This window comes from Euwallacea fornicatus, chromosome 16 (genome assembly GCF_040115645.1).
Source record: "Euwallacea fornicatus isolate EFF26 chromosome 16, ASM4011564v1, whole genome shotgun sequence".
Taxonomy (NCBI): Eukaryota; Metazoa; Arthropoda; class Insecta; order Coleoptera; family Curculionidae; genus Euwallacea; species Euwallacea fornicatus.
The window spans coordinates 2470232-2491414 of NC_089556.1; the positions used below are offsets into that span (position 1 = coordinate 2470232).

Genomic DNA, 21183 nt, shown 5'->3' on the forward strand with positions numbered 1-21183 from the left:
TTACGTTCACCCAATAAAAAGTGAATTTGAAAAATTTTAATCGCCCATTATTAAAAGTGTCTCACTGGAATATGCTCTAAAACTCTATAGATTTTTATAGCGATCGTTTAATTTGAAACAGGACCGGACAGAATTATTTACCAATGAAAATTACAGTTTATGCATCTCTTTCAGACTTTAGTCTTCAGAGCGTTAATTCGTTTCCATATCCAGCACTGGTCCAGGGTAAATAAAACTCAATATAAAAAAAATATCCCCTGTTTCGTAAACAATGAAACAAAAACATTGTATAAAAACTATATCACTTTTAAATTACTTAAAATTATTTAACTATGCATACTTAAGCACTTCACGGGATTTTTTCATTTAGTAATTTTAAATGATTTCGTCGTTTTTGTTTGTAGGGATTGTCTTTTTCTCGTGACAAAACCTTCAATGAGCCACGCAACTGCTGTCGTGTACGTACAAATATTAAGTATGTGCAGTGTGATCACGTAATTGTTGACAGCGTCTCGAATCCAGCCTATGGAAGAAAAAAGGTAAGTTTAAATTGAAAGCTTATGAATAAGGAATAACGGCTGTTATAAGACCGTTACGGAAATGAGAGATGCTCAGTACAATACGAGTTTTCTACAATTTTCATGGATAATGTTTTCTATAACGATTATGTAGTAAATCAGATTTCAGAATTTTCTTTTACTACTCTCCGTTCATACGTTATTCGATATCAAAAAAACTTCCGGTCGAATCATCCGTGATTCAATGCAAGACCGCTATTGAATTTCGACTATGATGTGCGTAATTTATGTTTTTACAATAGAAATAAATTTGCATACCGACTACAGGTCCCAGTATAATAAATAGAAGTCCACTGGTAGCCAATTGCAATCCCGATGCCGCAGGCAGTCGCTCTAAAGGTACGTAGGATGGAATAACTAATGCTATAAAAATTGTTCGCAGCCCTTTTCCTGCTCCTATTATTACTGCCACAACAATGCTCCATATGTAAGTTTGAGTGTGTACTAGGACTGAGAAAAAAATATTCGACGTTATTATACAGGATGTTTCTGAATAGATGGTAAAAAATTTAATGGGTCAATCCTGGGTCAAATTCAAGACGAAAAGTTCATATAGACATACCCAAAAGTGCTTCATCTTCAATTTACAGGTTTTTTTTTAACTTTAATATTTAAACTGATTAATGCAAACACCCTCGACTATTATCGCGAATATTACCTAAACCATCGATGTAGGCGAAATTTGTCTAAAAGATTAAAAATATTAACAGAAAAAAATGTGATAAATGAGAGTTCAAGACCTATCAATTTGCATCATCCAGTTTTTGAAATTAAAGTCCGAAAATTTTCGTTTTTAGGAAACACTCAGGTGACATATACAAATTTTCATCAAGTTTCGATGAAAAATAAACGAGTGATTAAAAAAACGGAAAAAAATTGTTTTTAACACCCTGTAGATAAATTGAAGCCGAAATATTTATGGATATGTCTTTACATGAACTTTTTGTCTTAAATTTGGCTCCGAATTCACCCATTAAATTTTTAACCATCTATTCAGGAATGCCCTATATAGTATAATTGCACATCTTTACTATCTAAAAAATCTGGATATGCATTAAACTACAAAACCTACGTACGAAACGAATCAAACTGACTCTAAAAAGCTGAAAAAACTAAAACATGTTTTAGGGCGGTAGCTGTATTACAGTATCGCTTTCTTAGGGAAACCAATCTGAAGTAATTAGTCAAATAACGTTAACAAAATAACCTACTAAATTCAATTTTTTCGGAACTCTATTCAGAATTAGACAATATCATACTTACTTACTCGTCCAAACGCCATCGCCAGTACACCAATCAAAAAGAAGGTTTTATTATCCCAGCCAAGCTTGTCTGCTATAAAGGGTATGAAGAATCTCACAACTAAGTCTGTGCCTCCCAGCAAAGACATAAACGTTGCCGTTTGATATTCACTAAACTTGAACTCCTGCAACACCATTGGAGTCAGGATTGAAAAGTTGAGTTCAGCAAAGTTCGCCACGGTGATACCCAACATCAAGTTCAGATAAATCGGGTCTTTGAACAATTCGAAATCGAAAAATATCGATATCTTTTTCCATATGCTAAGTTTTTTGGGTTTGACGTCATTGTGTTCAATTGCTAACAGTTCATGTGATGCCGCCCGTTGGCGCTTTTTGGTTTCTTCTAATTCAGTCAATATTTTCACAGCCTCGCGAAGAACTTTGTTTTCTTTGGGGGGTGTAGGTTCTCGGTTTTCGTCGTGAGGTTCCACTTCTTCGGCTATTGTGGGTTTATTAATTTGGGATACTTTCCTTTTTCCTTGCGAGTTCACCCTGTCGCGGCCTAAAACAAGATTGTTGGAATAAGTGAAACGAAACGTTGATTTAAAGAATCACATGGTGGTGCAAAATTTAGTGGCCTGATGATTTTCAAAGGTAAGCAAAGGATGTGCCTATATAGTCTGTTCTACTGCAAATGCTTTGCTACGGTTATTTAATATAATTTACCATAATCACGGATGAGGCACATTTTTGACCGAATTGTTATGTGAACAAACAAAATTGCGGGACTTGGGGTGAAGAAAATCGCCGCTCTTGCAGTGACTCAATGTGAAAATGAAATACCGGTATCGCAATCAGTATTTATTAATAAATAATAATTTCCGTACTGGTGTATCATTTTCACTTTGAGCCACGGTATGTCCGCAGAAACTCACTACTTATTGAGCTTTACGAGCCGGAGCGATCATAGGCCCACATTTCAAATAGAATGCTGAGCATAATGCTAAAGCCAATCAAGAGATCTATCGATCGGTGGTCAGTGAATTTTTGCAGTATATTTTTGGACGCAGAACAGCCTGTTAAAATATGATACATACATTTGGGGACACCCCGTATATGTGATAAAAAAATCAGCTTACCAAACTCAGTTAAATTGCTGGCCGAAGGCTTTGCTGAAATCGGCTTGGATTCCGGTCTAGAACTCTTACTTTTATTCGAGGTCAGTGACTGCCTGGAGCCCATGTTAGACCTGGAATACCAGCCATCATTATATTTCGTCATCATAGGAGTACCGGGATCGCAAATTTCATAACCTGAGAAAAAACGTAATTATTATCCGGCAAGTTCTCTGTTATCTAATTCTTTTAGTTAAAAATGTAAAATAGTGTTAAATAGCGACCACAAAATAATTAGATAATATTGAGATAAATCTAGGATAATATAAAGCAGGACAATATTTGGTTTAAATCTCTGTGATGTCACACTAACCTGTATTAACTGGATCATCTTCATTATGTAAATACTGACTAGAAATCAGACTAGTGCTTCTCCTTAGCTTATCCCAATTTTTCTTAGCCCTACTCTGCGTCTGGCCATTCTCTAGCAAAGCTGCTGATTCGGGGTTCATGTCCTAAAACCACAAAGCTCAATTGCCAAATTGACTCGCAAAATTTTTTCCCCTCTGAGGCGAAATAGTGGAAATGCAAATATTATGAACATAAACAGCAGCTTACCCTAAATTTGGTGTGCCATTGGACAGGATGCAACACGAGAGAGCATACAAAAGCGTGTAGGGCAAATCCGGAGAAAATTAACAAAGTCCCCTCAACCCCATATATGGAATTCAAGGCTACTATAATATAAGGCCAAACTATAGGCCCCAAGCCGGTGGTAGTCCAGGAAAAACCAGTAGCTACACGTCGTTTTTTCTTGAAATAAGTGTTTAAAGCTAGAGCATTTGAAGACTGCGTTATTCCGATTCCAGAGCCTTAAATTGATAAATCAAAAAACATAGCACTCGCAAGTGGATTGAAATTTACCATAGAGTGCTGAATACAGGATCATATACTCCCAAAAATTGTCGCAAAACTGGCACAAAAACAAAGAAGACGCAACCAAGAGCGATCCAAACATCGCCATTTGTCTATAAGTGAATTTCCTGAAAAGGGGCCCATTTAACAGCCCTAAAACACTTGTTTTATTCACATGCAATTTTACTTGACTTCCTCATTACTTACCCATCCCAGCATTAAATGCAGAATTCATGTTTATAACTGAGGTGGTTTGGGCTGTTGAAATTTGGAGTTCCTTAAATCTTGACCTAAATACCAAACCAAATTGTTGGAACATTGGAAATGTACTGAGCTAGAAATGTAGTTCATTGGTATTTATTTTGTCAGTAAAGAATCGGTGAATTGGTACCTACATTACTAAAGCCACAAGCGAATACAATTAACCACCCCCATCCCCCGTCTGGAGGTGTGAAGTCAGGATCGCCGACTCGCATTCGCCGCCTTTTGGGCTTCGGTTGTGATATTACTATCCTAGGTCGGTCTTCTTGTTTTGGCTTGTCTTGTTTACGTATCTCTTCCATTTTGCTATAATAAAGAGAAGATCTATTAAGTAAATGTTACATGAAGGTGGAAGGTTAACACTGTGTGATTATAATGGAAATTTCTATTTTAGAGTCTATAATACAGCTCTTTCACTAGCACGGGTAGTTGTACCAGTAAGAGCAAGAGGGCATTTGTTCTTATTCCCTATTGTTTTTAACGGTAGTATTGAATTTGAAGCATGGCAAAATGTTGCATAATTTAAATTCTGTATATTGTTAAAAATATAAAAGTGTTCAAATGTGCAATGAAAAAAATTTAGAAAGAGGTAATATTGTCATTTCTCGGTGAGCGTGTGAAAAATAAACTTTACACACTTGGTGTAAGATTCATATGAGGTAATCCAGTGCACACGTACATAATCTGCTACCATTGACAATTCAGTAAACAGAATTATTATTGTAGGGTAAGACTTTCGAGAAAACGAATTACGGAATTAGATTAAAGTAAGCGTTATTAAATGGGTTGTTAAATGATGCAATCATAAAAGGTCATATTTGTGATGATCAGTACAACAATTTATAAGTGAAACATTTTTTAGTGTCAAAGGTCGAACATTATAAATCGATTGCGGTAAAAGCTATAAAATGACAATTAAATACACAGGTAGGTGAATTAAATAATTAAACTACAAGTAATAACTGCAGTTGAACACTTTATAGTAACTTGTTCGAGTTGTAGGAGTTATTAATAGTATTCCTTTGAAGCAAGTACGGTTCATAAAATACCTATTGGTCATAGCGCGCAGGTGTATTGCTGCGAATGACGGAAATAGTATTCTCTGTCACTGAAGCAACAGATCAAGAGAAAGGCGAAATCAAGTTTGGTAATGTTCTCAAATTACAGAAAAAATTTTTTACGGCTGTGCCTGTCATAAATGGTAATTCATTCATTAAACAATTTAATTGTTATTAACATCGACGAGGCACGATTTTATTATAGACAGAATTATGCACAAAAACGACAAAATTCAACATCAAACTATACTTCTATGAATGGCGAGCTGCGTTCCCGCACATTATCAAACTTTCATCATTTGCGTCTCTAGAAACGAAAGTATATTACGAGATATTCTCTCTCCAGAAAAGAAAACGATGCTTTAGATTGGAGTAAAGTGTGATGAAATTTGTCATTTTCACATGCTAGCAGAAAAAATACCGTGAAAATTATATATCGCTAAATAAAGCAGGACGTATGTCAAGGACATTCCGTACCTTTCAGTGCCAAAGGATTTCGTAGCTCGTTTAGCTAACACATTTCTGATTGAACTTTAGAGAGGAAAGGAAACGGAAACTTACCAACCTAGAATGAATGAATGGCCGTATCACTATTAATGCGAAACCGTCAGATATTGACTCTTTTAACTAAAACTTTGCACCTAATTTTTGAAATTAATTTTTTAGATACCCCAAAATTTTAGCAGGCCAGATGAGCCTCTTCCAGACTTAAATATGCAGATTTGTAGGTCCTTTTTAACTCTATTTACCAAGCAACGTATGCCAAAAACTTTCAATTTCAGCGCAGCAGAGGGTCTATTTTTAAATTTTAATCGCTGAGTAGAGGATGAAAACACTATCACATTTAACTGACGAATGCGACAATTCTCAATTTTGGAAATATATAAACCCATTGAAATCTGTTTGTCCCCTGCATTAGTCCAAAGATTTGTCATTGTTTCTTACTAAACCAAGATCATTTCAAATGATTTTATATAATACACCGCCAAATTATCCCTAGAAAGGTTAATACAACTTGTAGTAATAATATTGATAAGGTTTCCAATGAAACAGTAATTTGAAGGCGATCGTGCAATCGAATGAGATAAAGTAATACGGAAAAAGCATGTAACATGATCACATGAGTTTGGTTGCTCAAACAGATGTTAAGTCAAGGTTGCGTCTGATGGATACTATCACTATGTTTAGTGTAAAACTACTTCTAATCTCTGAGGTGCTGTGTTGTTCCTTTATTAATGCTAAACCTTAATATATTTGGAATTTTACTGTCGATAACAATTGTACAATCCAAAAATTCGCACCTATCTTATCTTGAACTACTGAAAGCAGATAAAAATTGACTATACGTAAATATTTCGGGGAAGAGATTTCGAACTGAAACATTTTTAGTAAGGAAAAACACATCCGGAAATTTTAGGTTCGAAATTCAATGCTTTATCGTTAATTCTATTTCTAAAGCTTCTAAATAAGAGTGCCTTAAGTGCTTAAATATAATTTTCTCCCATTTGGAACGCGACTCCGAAGAGCTTACCTTCTCTTACTTTGATAATTTCTTAAGACAATAATTTTGTACTCTCAAATAGGCACTAACTTGAACTTTGACTTAGAAGATACAGAGGTAAACACACATCACTTAAACCACGACTTCATCCACCTGGACCGGTCGCGCGTAATACACCTGCGAAAGTTTGATATTCCCTCCTACCTTCTACCATTCGCAAACCAGAACCGAGATTAGGCTTCAGTCATCATAAATCCTAAATTAGATATTGTTTACCTTATCGTGACGACATTCTTATCTCCTATTTTATGCCTTCAGCCGCAAAATATATAAAAGTAGGTGAAATTTGCGGTTTAATTTACGAGAGTATTATGAAACTAAGCTTGGGCGCAATCTGAACTTTTTTAATGAAAGGCAAGTGAGCTGTAAAGCACTTTCAATTTTATCTTCTGTTCAAAGGTGATTGAAAATAACAAAATAAGGCGACTTTGTAAGTGAAGAATAATTAAAAAAACTTTAAAGTAGCAGAAATACAGAGAGAATTAATTTTTTAATTCATTACTTTTGTTGTTGCACCTCTTTCAATTTGTTACGTATTTAGCTGAACTTTGGGATTTAAAGTGTGTCCAAAGATAGAATTTACCATACAAAAAACCTTGTTATTATTGACCTAAAAGGAAAAGTTATTTCTCATAAAAGGGGTTGCTAAGTAGCAGTAATACGTGGCGGCCTTCCTGTTAAAAAAAAATCACTTTTAGGGATATACCGGCAGTTTCTGGCTACCTCGAGTTCTTCTCTAAATAACCGATATAGACTTTTTGCATCCCGGTTGTATTTTAAATTTTCAGAAAGGGAAAAATATTAAACAGTCGACTTGTAATGTTAATTTCTGTATCATTTAGCAACAAATCAACAATTACATATCAATACCGCATTTTTTCCGTTTTTTTTTAGGGTTTTAATTAAATGATCGAAAACATCTTATACACTTAAACTCGGTTAAGTGTAACCTGAGTTATAATGGTCGTCTTTGACGAATCATAAATCAGGAATTTACAAAGTGTCTAGTTTGCCGATGCATCGAACACATTTATAACAAACCATCGTTTTTAATGTACCTTTTTAATGAAGAATTTGCAGGTCAGATTGGTTATACTTTCTATTAAAAAGACTAAATTGAAGAATGTATAAGGCCAGTTTTAAGGTAATTGGGATGATCCCACCGCCGGGGAATTCCCATGTAATGAATCGCAGTCGAGTTTGGGCAACTTTGGGTTTTGAACAGCAAGAGAAAGTCGTAGATCAAAATGACCAAGAAGATGTTGCATTGTCGGGGTAGATTAAGAAGTATAATAATGTTGATCTGGAAAATGGATAATTATTTGCTAACCACCATTTTCGACAAATTATATGGCTATATTGAAAGACAGTTTCTTATTAAAAACACAGAGCAAAATAAAATAACTGACTACTTTACAATGCAAAATAAATAGTATGTTTGTATGTAATAGTAATATCATGTACATACAAATTAAAAAATAATAATAATGTTTAATACTTAAGAATTTTCAAGGCGAACATAACAGTATGTATACAGGGTGGAATATTTTGTACTAGCAGCACTCTAACATTCGATAGAGAAATTTGTTTTAAGATTAGTAAGTCATATAAACATGTCAGCAAACGTTTCTTTTTTGAGACACGATATGTTAAAATTTAGAATATTTTTTTTATATTTCCCATACAGCTCCTATAGATTCTGAGATCATTTAATCAAATTTTTAGCATTTGTTACCCATGATGATTCACAAGTTAATGATATGTTCAGACGATTTAAAAACATTTTTTCGGCCCTCTTTCACAATCCAGAACTTTTTTGTGGTACGCCACTGACAGCTTAATCACAAAAATTTAAATTTCGCGTTTGATTTAGAACCTTTTTGATCTTTTGCAATTTTATCGTAACTGTAACCGTCTTCGAGTAATTTTAAAAAGTCTCTGAAAGAACATTTTATTTTAAAAAATGTTGTCGAAGGTACTTAAAATAAGGAGCCATGTCGAATGCTAGTGTTCTCTTAGCAAAAATGGACTCTCCCTGTATATGCAAACATATAACATGTACGTATGTATGTATGTATATATTAACTTAAATCAGATATAACGAAAACTCGGCTATGGCGAATAAAATATCTGATTTCCTTTTATTCTTTACAATCGAGTTTGTATTTTCATTTCTTTCACTCTTTTTGTAAAATTTGCAAAAAAAGCTATCAATGCAAATTAAGAATGTAAAGGAAATGAGGAAGCGAGGGAAAAATAATCATCCAGCTCAGGTATGAAATATCTGAAGCAGTTAGTAAGATTTAATTAAATTTTTTAAAATCATCATTCGCAATATTCCTGGTATAGTCAAGAGTTTGTAGGTCTATGAGGCAGAGTGAAGCCCTGTATCTTGGTAAGAGGACATTTACCGCAGTTTTTATATTTTTTTGTTTAGATTTATTTTTATTTTAAGTTAAACAGTTAAACAAAATTAGACTAAAAGCTAAATTAGGCTGAAAGGGTTTTTTAAAATCGAAATATTCGCGTTCCTTTTACAAACTACTGCGAAGGGCAGTTCAAGGTGAATACCGATAAATGGAAAACACATGGCGCCTCCAAATATTATGTCACAGCAACATTCCAAACATTCCACTGCGAAGTGTTTAACGCGGTTTAAAGGGGACGATCTATTTAATAAAGAGATAGCTCTAAAGAAAAGAGGTCAATGTGTCCCTATAGGTAAGACAAAGATTCAACATTTCCAAACGAATGCCAGAGAAGGTTGGAATACGAGCAGCACGCAGAGAGAGATAGGATGATAATATTGCGATCCTTCTCCCAGATACCTCTTTCGTTCTTCTCATAACCTCAAAATATTTGTTTTAATATTAGTTGGAAGATCGTTAATATTCCGTTATTTAGAACTTAAATGTATGAAATCTACTTTAAGTAATTACTTTTTATTATGCACCATGTTAGAATTAATATCTTGTAATGTCATAATAAACAATGCAAGTTAAGCTTAAGAAACAAATTAAATTACTTTAAGGAAGTGGATGATCGCTCCATAAACTGCCGTGAAAGACGTTACAAAACCAAAGAAATAATGGTACCTAGTCTATTATTGCATTGTCTATTAGTCTCGTGAGGGAGATGTGAAAAATGCTGTTCTTGAAGCACAGAAAATCCTTGTTTAATGAGATAACATACCTTTCAATATGAATCTTCAGTTAAAGGTCTGATACAAGTTGAGGTTCCGGCAAAACTGATTGGGGAACTCTAAAAAAACAGGTAAGAAGCCTTTTGCAAAGTAAAGTACCTCTAGTTTTGGAGGACCGTCCTCTCGCCTTAAGGCAATGTTTATGCAAGAAAGTTCTGCTCAGCACCATATACAGTGAAACTCAATTATAGCGAATCTGGCTTATATCGAACTAACCTGAACTAAATGTCATGAATGTACAAAGTATCTATTTTATTGCGTGTTATTCTTGTTCGGATATAACGAACATGATTTAGCAAACGTTTTTCGAGGAAGAATTTGCAAATCCGATCGGTTATAACAAAATTATGTCTTTTTTTTTTAATGACTTCTGAAGAATTTATTAAGCTAATTTTAAGGTAATTTTTCACGAAATAATCTCAATACTAGGGAATCCTATTTATTGAATCGTAATCAATTTTGCACGATTTTGGACTCAATTAGCTGAATTTTATTATTATTGTATGTTAAGACTTGAATAATCTACACATCCGTCGATGCCGACTTAGCTTTGTATAAAATTAACGTGCATATGTCTGAGTTTAGTTTGCACCCCTAGTCAACCACTCTTCAAGTGAACGTATTTAGAGTCAGCCAAGGCGAATATAGAATATATATAAAATCTATTAACTAGAATCGGATAAAACGAACAAAATTTCTGATCTCCCTGTATCGTTACAACTAAATTCGACTATATATAGGTAATGCGAATAAAAATTAAGCGTTGGAGTATTGTGGCTAAACCAAATGTTGCAAAAATATTACTTTAAGCCAGTGAATTTTATGTAATAAAATCAGTCGAACTCCATTTTTTACTTGTTTAATATCAGTTTATGAAAACGAACAAAGTCACCTTATATTGCGATTTTCTTTATTGTTAAACAAAGCACAAATTACAACTGAGACACCTTATATAATAAGCATTTGGAAAACGTTTAAATGTATAACCTCCAGAAACATACCATTAGATGATAATAACAGTAATTCTTCGAGACTGCGATTATTGCGACGGTCACCTTGCTCTCGGCTTAATTAAATACATTTTGAACCGCAGCCTCACCATTCAGTTAACAACAGAAAGCAGATTCTTACTACCTTTGGACCTGAACCCCGTACTCCATACCTTAAAACCACAGTTGGTCACAATCCATAAACGTTACACTCTGATAGCAGAAACACTATTACACAACCGCTCATAAGTAGGCAATTTTTGAGAGACAATTCATTTAACAATTATATTATTCTACATGTAAAAATCTATTGAAAAGAGATAATAATGTGTTTAATTTTATACTGATTTAGAACTTATTAAGTGATCTTTGTCCAAACATTAACTTCGCATAGAAAAATACACTGTCTGGTTTTTATCTATCATTGACATGATAGTCAATGAGTTATTATGAGAACACTGTTCCGAAATCTTTGAAAAGTGATAGTAAAGCAAATAATTCGAACCACACATGTACCGGTATGGAAATTTTAGTTGCAATCACTCTTTGATCACTCACGTATTTTATTGTAGAATGGGTCGTAAATGTAATACACAAAGCCAATCAAAATAACAAACACAATAAATAATTAATATATGGTAGGTCAATTTTATGATTTACTTCAACAATGCTTATTCATAGTAATAATTAATATAAGCGATATAGCGACCACATGATTTGTTTTATCTTTTAAATAGAATAACAATATTTTTTATTTCAAATTGCGCAAGGCACGAGAGACTGATAATTACCTATAAAATATTAATCCAAAAACACAAAATTACTAAGCGAAATTACCATAGCATCCGAAGACTTCTATTCTATACTCACACTATAAAACAATTAAAGAACGGAATCACTTTTAATGTGGGTATTTTTAGGAAAGGCAATAAAATGGGGAACACTTAAAGGCTTCATTGTATTTTTAGATCTCTTGGAAATGGTCACGTTATGGGTTGACAATCACTCGGTACCTAGTTAAATTGCACAATCTAATGATTAGCAGGAAGTACGCAGATTAGGTACTATAAATGTTCTCTTTCCATCAATAAGTAATTGCTATTTAGTTACACTTATTGACATGATGATTGTAAGGTTTTCAGTTTTATTATTTTGCTAAGGCGGGATTTGTTGATTGATATGACAGACATTCGTCAAAACAAGAACTTGCTGTATATTAATTTACTGAAAATACGTAAGAATACTTACTATTTTGTTAGAAAATATGAGAAAAAATCCTTGCTAAACTAGATCAATCAAGTTACTAAACTAAAATAAGTTGACACCGTGACCCGTAAATAATTCTGGTACGGATTATTTAATTATCATGTTTTTGTTTCTGTGATGTAATAAGAGATATAGTGTGAAAAGCAAGGAGAAAAGTGAGCCTTTAGCTTTCTTTAAGATAACATTTATTTAATTGGAAAGTAGTGAGCTAGGACTCTCTAGGAGCTGCTACAGCTCACATTTTATCACATACAAATAAAACGTGGTCAGTTCAGTGCCTCGTTTAAAGTTAATGATGAAGCAGATAGTTAACCTGAAAAGTTGTAGGGATAATATATACAACCCGTCTCTGCATGACTCCTGGGATAGGGGAGCCGTGCGAAATTCGAGTTTTGCTACTTTTTTAAAAATGGCCAGGTCGCCACTTGGCCCAAGATTAAATGTCGCAGGTATAGGTATTGAATGCCTTTTGGGTAGTATGCACAATTAAATAGTTGAAAAATCTCCAGTTTCGATTTTTCATTTGGAACAAGGTCTGCTTGGAAGTCTAAGAGCTACTTTACTTGGAGACGTTTCCTATTAAATAAACCGTCTATTGGTGTCGAAGGGGACATTGTGCGGGATACTTTTGTTGCATTTAAGAGTTGATAGTGAGGCTCATCTAAGAGACGTAAGTTAATGCTGCCTTACGTACATATACGTCTGCCCGTTTTGGGCCACGATAGGTCTGACCCGGGGATACCTAGATTTAATACAATTACTCTTAACGCAATGTTAGGAACAACTATTTATAAGCCTCTAATAACCATTTTTAATTGACATTATAGAAAGTGATTCAAATCAGCAACATAATACAGTGAAAATGATTGATTGTGGGATAATCCTAGCTACATGAATGCCAAACGTAAATTTGATTTCACAAGGATGAGGTCATTCTAACTCAGTTTTGCTGATTTTCATCAGTTGGACAAGTAACAAAAAAACAAATCTTCAAATTGCAAAACACTTTGAGTGACGTTATTTACTTATTTAGTTGTTGAAATCGTAAAAGGAATTGATCGTTATTATTATCATATCATTATGTTATAATTGATGACAGAGAGAGAGAGAGAGAGAGAGAGCTGTACAAATACTTAGTAATATTTATTTAATTAACGAGTCTATTAATGATGACGATTAATAAACGAGTCACTGTTTCATGTCGCGCATGCGTCAATGAAGTTAAGATTATTAATCGATCATTAGTATATTCATTAGTTAAAACGTTTTTTTGCCAACTGGTTGAAAAGCTCATAATACATATGTCAAAAATTAAAACCTTCACAAGCAGAATTTTTTTCAAACTTCTAACTCCTTGCGCTTGTAACATATGGGGTGAACTGATCACGCATCAAGCCAGATGATGTGGTGGGCGAAAAGCAGTCATAGCCGTAACCGGACCGCAACAAACCCAACACAATGCGCTTGAACGAAAGATCGTACGTTAATGCGGGGTTATTAATAAATCACTTTGTACCGACAGAAAATGTTATTTATTTATTTATTTTGGCTTAAATTCAAGTATACAAATAGTATATTGATGAAAACATTTTTATCTGAACCCTCCATAAAGGGCATATGTTATCCTAGATTAGTTTTAATATAAGATGCAACTCTACTATTCTGACCACCTCCACTAGTATTTCCAAATCAAATACAAGAAGACATGAACAATTCGCCTTAAAGGTATCAAATATATTTACAACAGAGGTAATAAATAGGTATAATAAGTACAAGTTTACCTACGCTTGAATGTGAATTACGAAGAAAATAAGCACAATAACCTTTTTCTGTGTTAAATTAAATTGGCTAAGTTTCATGGCTTTAATTCTAATAGAACAGAAGCCAACACAATCAAATTTTAACATGTAAACATAAATATTTTTTGCGTTGCATTCACATGTTGTATGGTAAAAAAATGCACAGTATATCATGTGGTTCTATAAACTAGGTTTAATTCGTAATATTGCTGAAACCATAGTTTTAATAGCTTTTAAAATGTTTACTTTTATATTATAAATTTTGCTGGCCATGAAAATATTAATTATGTAAATACCACTAATACATGCATACATGCAACATTAGGTTACTTACCTATTGTTTATTTGAATTCTTAAGAATGGTACTTGCGTTTGTGGCAGTAGTGATTTGTATTCAGTGCATGTGAGAATCTCCTTTCCTACTCTGTTGCCCAACTTTCTTTTTCTGATTGAGTTCTTAGTGGGGCTAATTACGATAATTGTCATATTGTGCCTGTAAGGCTTTCTCTTCTGTTTGCTACCATTCTAAGCTTAGTTGCCACTTACCTACTTAAACAGTAATTGAATAGACAAGACATATGACATATTCACAGTTCGGAGCACAAAATTGTGTTTATTCAATAATTAATATGTCTTATAATCATTTTAATCAATTAACAATAAATTAAATTGCTTTTAAAAAATGTGTACCTATGACAGTACAAGGTTGAGTTGAACATATAAATTAGGAAGAGTTTTAAATGATGTAAAAGGTAACGGGTGTAACTAATCAAACTTGAAGTTTTTACAGTTTGAATTTTCAATTTATTATTAATATAAATAATTAATAACAAAAACATAAACATAACAAAAAAAAACTAATAAAAACAATCAACAAAAACATTGACAATGATAGGAGAAAGTGAAACCCCTTTGGGGATGTTTTCCATATTCTTGGTGTACCACCGTTTGAAAAGTGGGAATCTTGCTTGAACCTGCCCATATTTGTTATTCGAAATAGACGAATCTTGTGCTTTCCAGTGAACCCTCTAACATCCTACAATGATGGTGCTGAAGAGTTTTATTGAGTCGTTTGTTAAATAAGACTTGTAATATCATCTCCCCCGATTGTGTGGAGGTGGGTTAGTACATAATTTACGGAAAAAAGGGCGAACATAATCATAAATAACAATGCAACATCCACTACTTTTAAATAATTGATTCAAGCCTTACATTTGGCCCCGTTAGAATTTTGAGCTCAAACTTTAGCCTCAAAGGTTTCAGGGTTATTTTCACCACGCTCACCATTGTTTACACAACACGAGCAATAAGTGTGATTTCATTATTTTTTGTTATATATGAAAAGGTCTACTAAGATGGTGGTTGATGTCAATGAATTAGGTTAAGCTGAAGAGGTCAAGGTTAAATCGTCTTTAACCTCAAAAAGTGTAATAATTCATAAGTTAAGAATAAGTTAAAAATTAATTTTAATTAAATTCCAGGAATATCCTAGATATAACAACGTAAGCTATGAAATATTTTGTATTATTTGTATCTTTTTTAATAGTTGCAGAAACCAGTAGGATGAAAGTCGACAAACTAAAAATTATTGTTTTTGATTTAGGTAAGTTGAGTCTATGAGTGATGTAATTATCTATGGTGAAAGGTTACGTGTAGTAAAATGAGCAATGAATTTGACCATTTTCAGAAATTTTATCTCATATTGTCATTTAAAAACCTGGTTAATGTTAGTCACAATAATGCTTATGAAACAAAACATTTGCAAGAGTGGGAGCTTATTTAAGCTCGAATCGAAACTTCAACTTTTATATTAAGTCAAAATCTTCCAAGAAAGAATCAGAACTAATAAATTAATAAAAGTTTTCTTATCTAGATTACACACTTTGGCCTTTTTGGATAGACACACATGTTTCACCCCCATTTAAAAAGTGAGTTTAATTGCAATATTCTTCATATTATTCAAATATTGGGCAGTTCTTTTTGAGAAGTCATAAGATGTTCAAGACAATTTATTTCCTAGTTTTTTTTCCAAAGGAGCAAGAAAATGGATACAGCAAGCATCGTTGCTAGTGTGGTGATAACAATGTTTAACAACTCCATTTGTAATATTTTTAATAATGCATACTATTTATAATGACTGCACCTGTTAAGTAGTTTTATCTGTGGCTCATAAAAAAAAACATGAAATACATTGCCTTGAGATACTTATGATTTTATCTGATTATGTGGCAAAATTAACTTTAGACACAATGGCGGTGTTGTGGACACTTATGGTGCTGCAGTGAAATACTACTCAGAAGTCCCTGAAGTTTTAAAAATTCTAACAGAACTGGGTTATGAAATAGGCATAGCTTCGAGAACGTCAGAAATCAGAGCAGCAAATCAGCTCCTTGATCTTTTTAACTGGAATAAATATATTAAATATAAGCAGATTTTTCCAGGGTGCAAAGTCACACATTTTAGCAAGTTAGTATTTTCCAGATTCCTATAACTTGTTGAATAAAAGCTATAATACTTCAGCATTAAAGAGCAATCAAAAAGAGAATATGATGAAATGCTGTTCTTTGACGATGAGAGTCGTAATATACGCGATCTCAACAAGGTAGGTGTGGTTTCAATTCTGGTGAAAAACGGAGTGACTATGCATGCAGTTGAGCAGGGGATTAAAAATTATGCGAAACAAAGAACTTAAGAAGTTAAGGATGTAAGCAAACAGCACTTTATGAACACATTTATTTATTGTAAATAATATTCATATTTTTTAAATAATAAAAGTTCATTATGCTAAGGAAATATGATTTTTAGTTTAATTTCTTTCTCCTCAAAATATATTCCGAAGTATATATACGTTGAAATGTTGTGATCGAAAGGATACAACAGATGAGGATGTTAAAATTTTTTATTGCAGCCCTATTGGTCTTTACCTTGTCATTGCTGATTCCTAATGTAGCTTTAATTGATTCGAGATGCGTCAAAAAATAGAGGCAAGAAAAGGTGATAAACAATAATCGATAAAATTGCTTTAAAGAATCTAATCTAAGTATTAATTTATAACTTAAAATTAGATACTATTGAATTCCTTTCTCCAATTTTTAAAAATATTCATAGATCATATATTCTACCAAGGTTAAGAAGTACATTATTAGATATTAGGAATATAATGAGCCAAATATATGTTGTATTAACTTATTATTCAACGATTTTAGGAAAAAGCTCATATTTACATCATTCACCACACTCAATAATGGTCTCTAAGTAGTAGTGAATCAAATATATGATACTTTACATACTTTACATGTAGAAAAATGTTAATTGTTAGGAGCATTTGATTTTAATCAATTCGATTGGTTGAATCATTTATGAAAAAGCCTATTGTTTAACTGACAAATAAAGCATCTAATATCAAACTTGACAGTTCTACATGTGATGTGATTATTTACATATTATAAATAACACAACAATAAAATAAACAATTATTTGTATTCATTTTACAATCTACATTTAACTAAATAAACTAATACTATATCTGCCGGTAAGTTTTCGTACTTCTCTTAGCTGCATTCCCAGTCTATGATCTTTCTATGACTTTATATATTTAAGTCTCCAGCAGTCTCAAAACTATTAATCAACAAATTGCCAATTTAGTAATTTATATTTAGAAATAATAGGATAAAAACAGTCATGGATGACGAATTTGAAGATTATCAAGATGTTTTAAGCCAAGATGGAATTCTTTTAAAACAGGCACCATCCACTTACATCTCATTTATCAACACCATTGGCACACTTTATGTATGGGAAAGCATTGAGAATGAAGGTAAGAGTCATCAAAGATGTAATGCAGGAATTATTTTTCATGTAAAATAATATATCTCATCTGAATTGAATAAAGCATGATTTGTATCATCATTAATATTTATTTTTCTATTAATAAAATATTTTACAAATTTGTGATTTACCCCATATTTTGCTTATCATTCAATTGAATGGTAAGTAAGTTTACGATTTCTTATCCTTAGTAATTTGGAAACTATCTTTATTATCCATAAAACAAGTATTGTAATCAATCAAAACTAAACTGATCATACAAAAATTACATTGCATGCGTGATGCTTTATTTTTAGGTAGTACAATGAAAAAACGTTTCTTGGAGTGGAAACCAAATGATGTTACTGTAGATTCTGATGTGCAAGATCAAGAATGGGCTGTAGTAAACACAGTTCAAAAGAGAGTAAGAACCCTCAGTGGAAACTTGCCTCCAGACTACTATAATCGTTTAAAGAATTTGAAAATTGGTTTTGATGACATCAAAAGGTTTATAAACTCTTAAGTTAGTATTTTAACTAATTTTTAATCCTTATGTTTAACTACAGTTTCAGAATAGCCAACAATAACCGTCTTCTAACTTTCTTTGATGGTGCATCAGAAGTCATGTGTAGCTTCCTCTTTCAACATGGAAACTGTGAATATTTAGTTGAAGTATTAAAGTCGTTCTTAAAATTGGGGCCCTCTAGGAGAGACAAACATCTTTTTGTCGTCTATGATGCAAATAGTCCTGAATATCAAGAGCTTACTAAAACATTCGCTGCTTTAGACCTGAAAAATGACTCATCTTTATGGACCATGTTTAAAAACATCAAAGAGCATCCTTATGAGGGCAGCATGGAAGCCTTCTCAAAGGTTACCAATTACGTATATCGAAGTGTGGATCCAGGAGATACAGACATTTTACCACAAGATGATTTAAATCGGTCATTATCAGAAATTGATGAATCAATTACCCAATCAGGGGGCGATTATGAAGTAGTTCAGCAGCTACCGCAGTTGCCCAAGAGAAAAGACTTTCCTCGTTGTAGACCTGTTACAGAGGAACAGTGGAATGCTCAGTTTAATTATGAGGGTCAGTTGGAGGATGTAGAGTCATTGAAAGTTATGATATTCAGAGGGGTATGTCAGTCGTGTCTTTTGTTGCTCATATTTTCTCATTTTTTGAATTGCCACTAGCTGATACATCTTAAGACAGTTTCAATCAACTTTGAGAAGTAGAAATAGTAGAATCGCGAAGTATGTGCGTTAATAGACTGCATATATTTAACTAACAATACTTACACGTGAGCAATTTTTGAACAAGTTTATAACTGCGATGTATTGTAGGGCATAAGCCCTTCAATTCGAAAAGAAGCCTGGAAGTTTCTCCTTGATTACTATCCCTGGAATAGCACTGCTGTTGAGAGACAAAAGCTTGTTGGTACAAGAAGTGATGAATATTATGTCATGAAGTTGCAATGGAAATCCTTCACAAAAACTCAGGAGGATAATTTCTCAGATTTTGCTCAAAGAAAAAGTCTCATTGAAAAGGATGTCAATAGGTACTGTGCCGGAAAATGTTTTATTCCTTAAGTTTCCACGTTTTTGGTATTTGTAGAACAGACAGGAACTTAGATTTCTATGCTGGAGACAACAATTTTAACCTCCAGACTTTAAATGATATTCTAATGACCTATGTAATGTACAACTTCGATTTAGGATACGTGCAAGGCATGAGCGATCTTTTGTCACCGATTCTAATGTTACTTGAAACCGAGTGTGAATCGTTCTGGTGTTTTGTAGGATTTATGAATAAATTGGTAATTTTATAGTTTTATGTTATTTTCTACATATTAGCAATTTTGAGTAAACAATTTTGGATATACAGTACCAATCAAAAGTAATAATTTTGTTACAGATTTCAAATTTTGATATAGATCAAGCTGGAATGAAGGAGCAGCTCGGAAATTTGTTCACATTGCTAAGTTTTGTGGATCCGGGTTTGGCAAGTTACTTGGAAAGCCATGACTGCGCCAACATGTTTTTCTGTTTCCGATGGTTATTAGTTTGGTTTAAGCGCGAGCTTAGCAATGACGAAGTTCTTAGGCACGTTGTATAATGCTAAGATGAAAGAAATTGTTTGTGTGATTAAAAAAATTCAAAATTTCAGGTTTTGGGAAGTTTTGTGGACGGGTTATCCGTGTCAGAATTTTCATTTGTTGGTAGCCGTTGCCATTTTGGAACATGAACGGCATGCTATGATTGAAAACGGTTACGGATTTACTGAAATCCTGAAAGTGAGTTGTATATGATATGGTTCCCACCTAAAACGACTAAAATAACAAGCGAGAAATACAAAATCTCATGAAGTTGGGATAAAGGGTTTATGGGATAAATCGAGCGCTCGTGATATTTGTAACCCAATATACATCAATATATATAATAGAAACGCATGTTTTGCAGCACATAAATGAACTAAACGGCAACCTAGACATGTCATTAATGTTAAACAAAGCAGAAGGCATATTCTATCAAATCAAAGAAGCTGATCACTTGACAGACAATATCAGGTTCATTTTGGGCCTGCCTATCTTGGGAATTCAAAATGCAGGTGGGAGTGCAATTCAGGATTTAAAGCTATACAGTTAAACAAATTACTTTAATTGGTTACAGATAGCCACGAATCCAGTCCATTTGATTCTCCAGATGTGAGCAGTACCGGCACCAATGGCACACAGCCGCGATGTTCGGTAGAAAATGTTAGAATTAGCCCGGATGAAATGTCTTTTGATAGGTCTATAAATTCTAATTTCTTATAGTAGTATTTTGGTGGCACTTGCCCGCCACAGACGACTGTGAATTTTTGTATCTAGACTTCTAAGTGTTTAATCAGATCATATATATTTTTTAGAATTTCATAATAATTATTCGTAAAACTGTTTCAATTTATTTAAAGTTTCAGTTCAAGTTTTTGTTCATATCATAATGCAATGTTTTATTGTTCACATTTTTTTAGAATTTCCACGTTAATGATCAGCGACTTGTTTATTTGATTATCGTATTTACTTTAAAACTAAGCCTAATCAAGTAGGTATTAATAAAGGTAATCATTCTGGAATATATTATTAATAGTTCGAACTATCTTTTTATATTGTCGTGTTTGTTGTTATTGATATGTGTTATATTGCAGTGGAATGGGGCGTCTCGAATTGCAATTACGAAACCTCAATCGATGTTGAAGAATAATGGTACTTCGTTATTATTGTACATAGTTATATATATTAGGAAGTAATTTAGAAAATCCAGTACGTTCGAAAAATATGGTAAGATTCTCCATTACGTCGCTGAGTTTTTTTATATAATTCACACAATATAAAATACCTTTTTAGAT

At 33.1% G+C, this 21183-nt stretch overlaps 3 protein-coding genes across 17 annotated transcripts; 2 read left to right on the forward strand and 1 right to left on the reverse strand.

The window, feature by feature from the left end:
• Positions 1-242: 242 nt before the first annotated feature.
• On the reverse strand, positions 243-15601 carry LOC136344091 (monocarboxylate transporter 9). 13 transcript variants are annotated; one of them, XM_066291199.1, is made up of 12 exons: positions 15198-15600; positions 14536-15021; positions 14320-14478; positions 4245-4416; positions 4057-4183; positions 3859-4002; positions 3553-3806; positions 3308-3449; positions 2959-3132; positions 1842-2381; positions 837-1028; positions 243-523 (listed from the first exon to the last, which is right to left on the reverse strand). In XM_066291199.1, exons 2-12 carry the CDS (start codon positions 14568-14570, stop codon positions 363-365), a joined length of 2100 nt encoding a protein of 699 aa, XP_066147296.1. In that variant the 5' UTR covers positions 14571-15021; positions 15198-15600; the 3' UTR covers positions 243-362. The 13 variants fall into 13 exon arrangements, with proteins under 13 accessions (XP_066147296.1, XP_066147295.1, XP_066147298.1 ...); XM_066291198.1 differs by having other exon boundaries at positions 14536-15600; XM_066291201.1 differs by having other exon boundaries at positions 14320-14451; positions 14532-15600.
• LOC136344110 (magnesium-dependent phosphatase 1-like) lies at positions 9303-16778 on the forward strand. The gene is made up of 5 exons (XM_066291242.1): positions 9303-9450; positions 15532-15588; positions 15859-15913; positions 16230-16451; positions 16506-16778. Exons 1-5 carry the CDS (start codon positions 9318-9320, stop codon positions 16675-16677), a joined length of 639 nt encoding a protein of 212 aa, XP_066147339.1. The 5' UTR covers positions 9303-9317; the 3' UTR covers positions 16678-16778.
• On the forward strand, positions 9988-20926 carry Tbc1d15-17 (TBC1 domain family member 15/17). 3 transcript variants are annotated; one of them, XM_066291213.1, is made up of 10 exons: positions 9988-10002; positions 17645-17802; positions 18110-18299; positions 18359-18932; positions 19140-19354; positions 19411-19612; positions 19711-19898; positions 19963-20089; positions 20256-20403; positions 20466-20926. In XM_066291213.1, exons 2-10 carry the CDS (start codon positions 17667-17669, stop codon positions 20609-20611), a joined length of 1926 nt encoding a protein of 641 aa, XP_066147310.1. In that variant the 5' UTR covers positions 9988-10002; positions 17645-17666; the 3' UTR covers positions 20612-20926. The 3 variants fall into 3 exon arrangements, with proteins under 3 accessions (XP_066147310.1, XP_066147309.1, XP_066147311.1); XM_066291212.1 differs by lacking the exon at positions 9988-10002 and adding an exon at positions 17385-17517; XM_066291214.1 differs by lacking the exon at positions 9988-10002 and adding an exon at positions 17392-17517 and having other exon boundaries at positions 17654-17802.
• Positions 20927-21183: the final 257 nt, after the last annotated feature.

What these genes read in the sequence shown, in the direction of transcription:
- LOC136344110 (XM_066291242.1), top strand. Translation starts at nt 9,318, where the DNA reads ATGGCGCCTCCAAATATTATGTCACAGCAACATTCCAAACATTCCACT. An exon ending in AGGTCAATGTGTCCCTATAG is followed by an intron (nt 9,451 to 15,531) that starts GTAAGACAAAGA and finishes CTTTTTTAATAG; the next exon opens with TTGCAGAAACCAGTAGGATG. An exon ending in AAAGTCACACATTTTAGCAA is followed by an intron (nt 16,452 to 16,505) that starts GTTAGTATTTTC and finishes ATAATACTTCAG; the next exon opens with CATTAAAGAGCAATCAAAAA.
- LOC136344091 (XM_066291199.1), bottom strand. Translation starts at nt 14,570, where the DNA reads ATGTCATATGTCTTGTCTATTCAATTACTGTTTAA. An exon ending in TCGCTTGTGGCTTTAGTAAT is followed by an intron (nt 4,184 to 4,244) that starts GTAGGTACCAAT and finishes CTACATTTCTAG; the next exon opens with CTCAGTACATTTCCAATGTT. An exon ending in CCTGTATTCAGCACTCTATG is followed by an intron (nt 3,807 to 3,858) that starts GTAAATTTCAAT and finishes TATCAATTTAAG; the next exon opens with GCTCTGGAATCGGAATAACG.
- Tbc1d15-17 (XM_066291213.1), top strand. Translation starts at nt 17,667, where the DNA reads ATGGATGACGAATTTGAAGATTATCAAGATGTTTTAAGCCAAGATGGA. An exon ending in ATTGAAAAGGATGTCAATAG is followed by an intron (nt 19,355 to 19,410) that starts GTACTGTGCCGG and finishes TGGTATTTGTAG; the next exon opens with AACAGACAGGAACTTAGATT. An exon ending in AGCAATGACGAAGTTCTTAG is followed by an intron (nt 19,899 to 19,962) that starts GCACGTTGTATA and finishes TCAAAATTTCAG; the next exon opens with GTTTTGGGAAGTTTTGTGGA.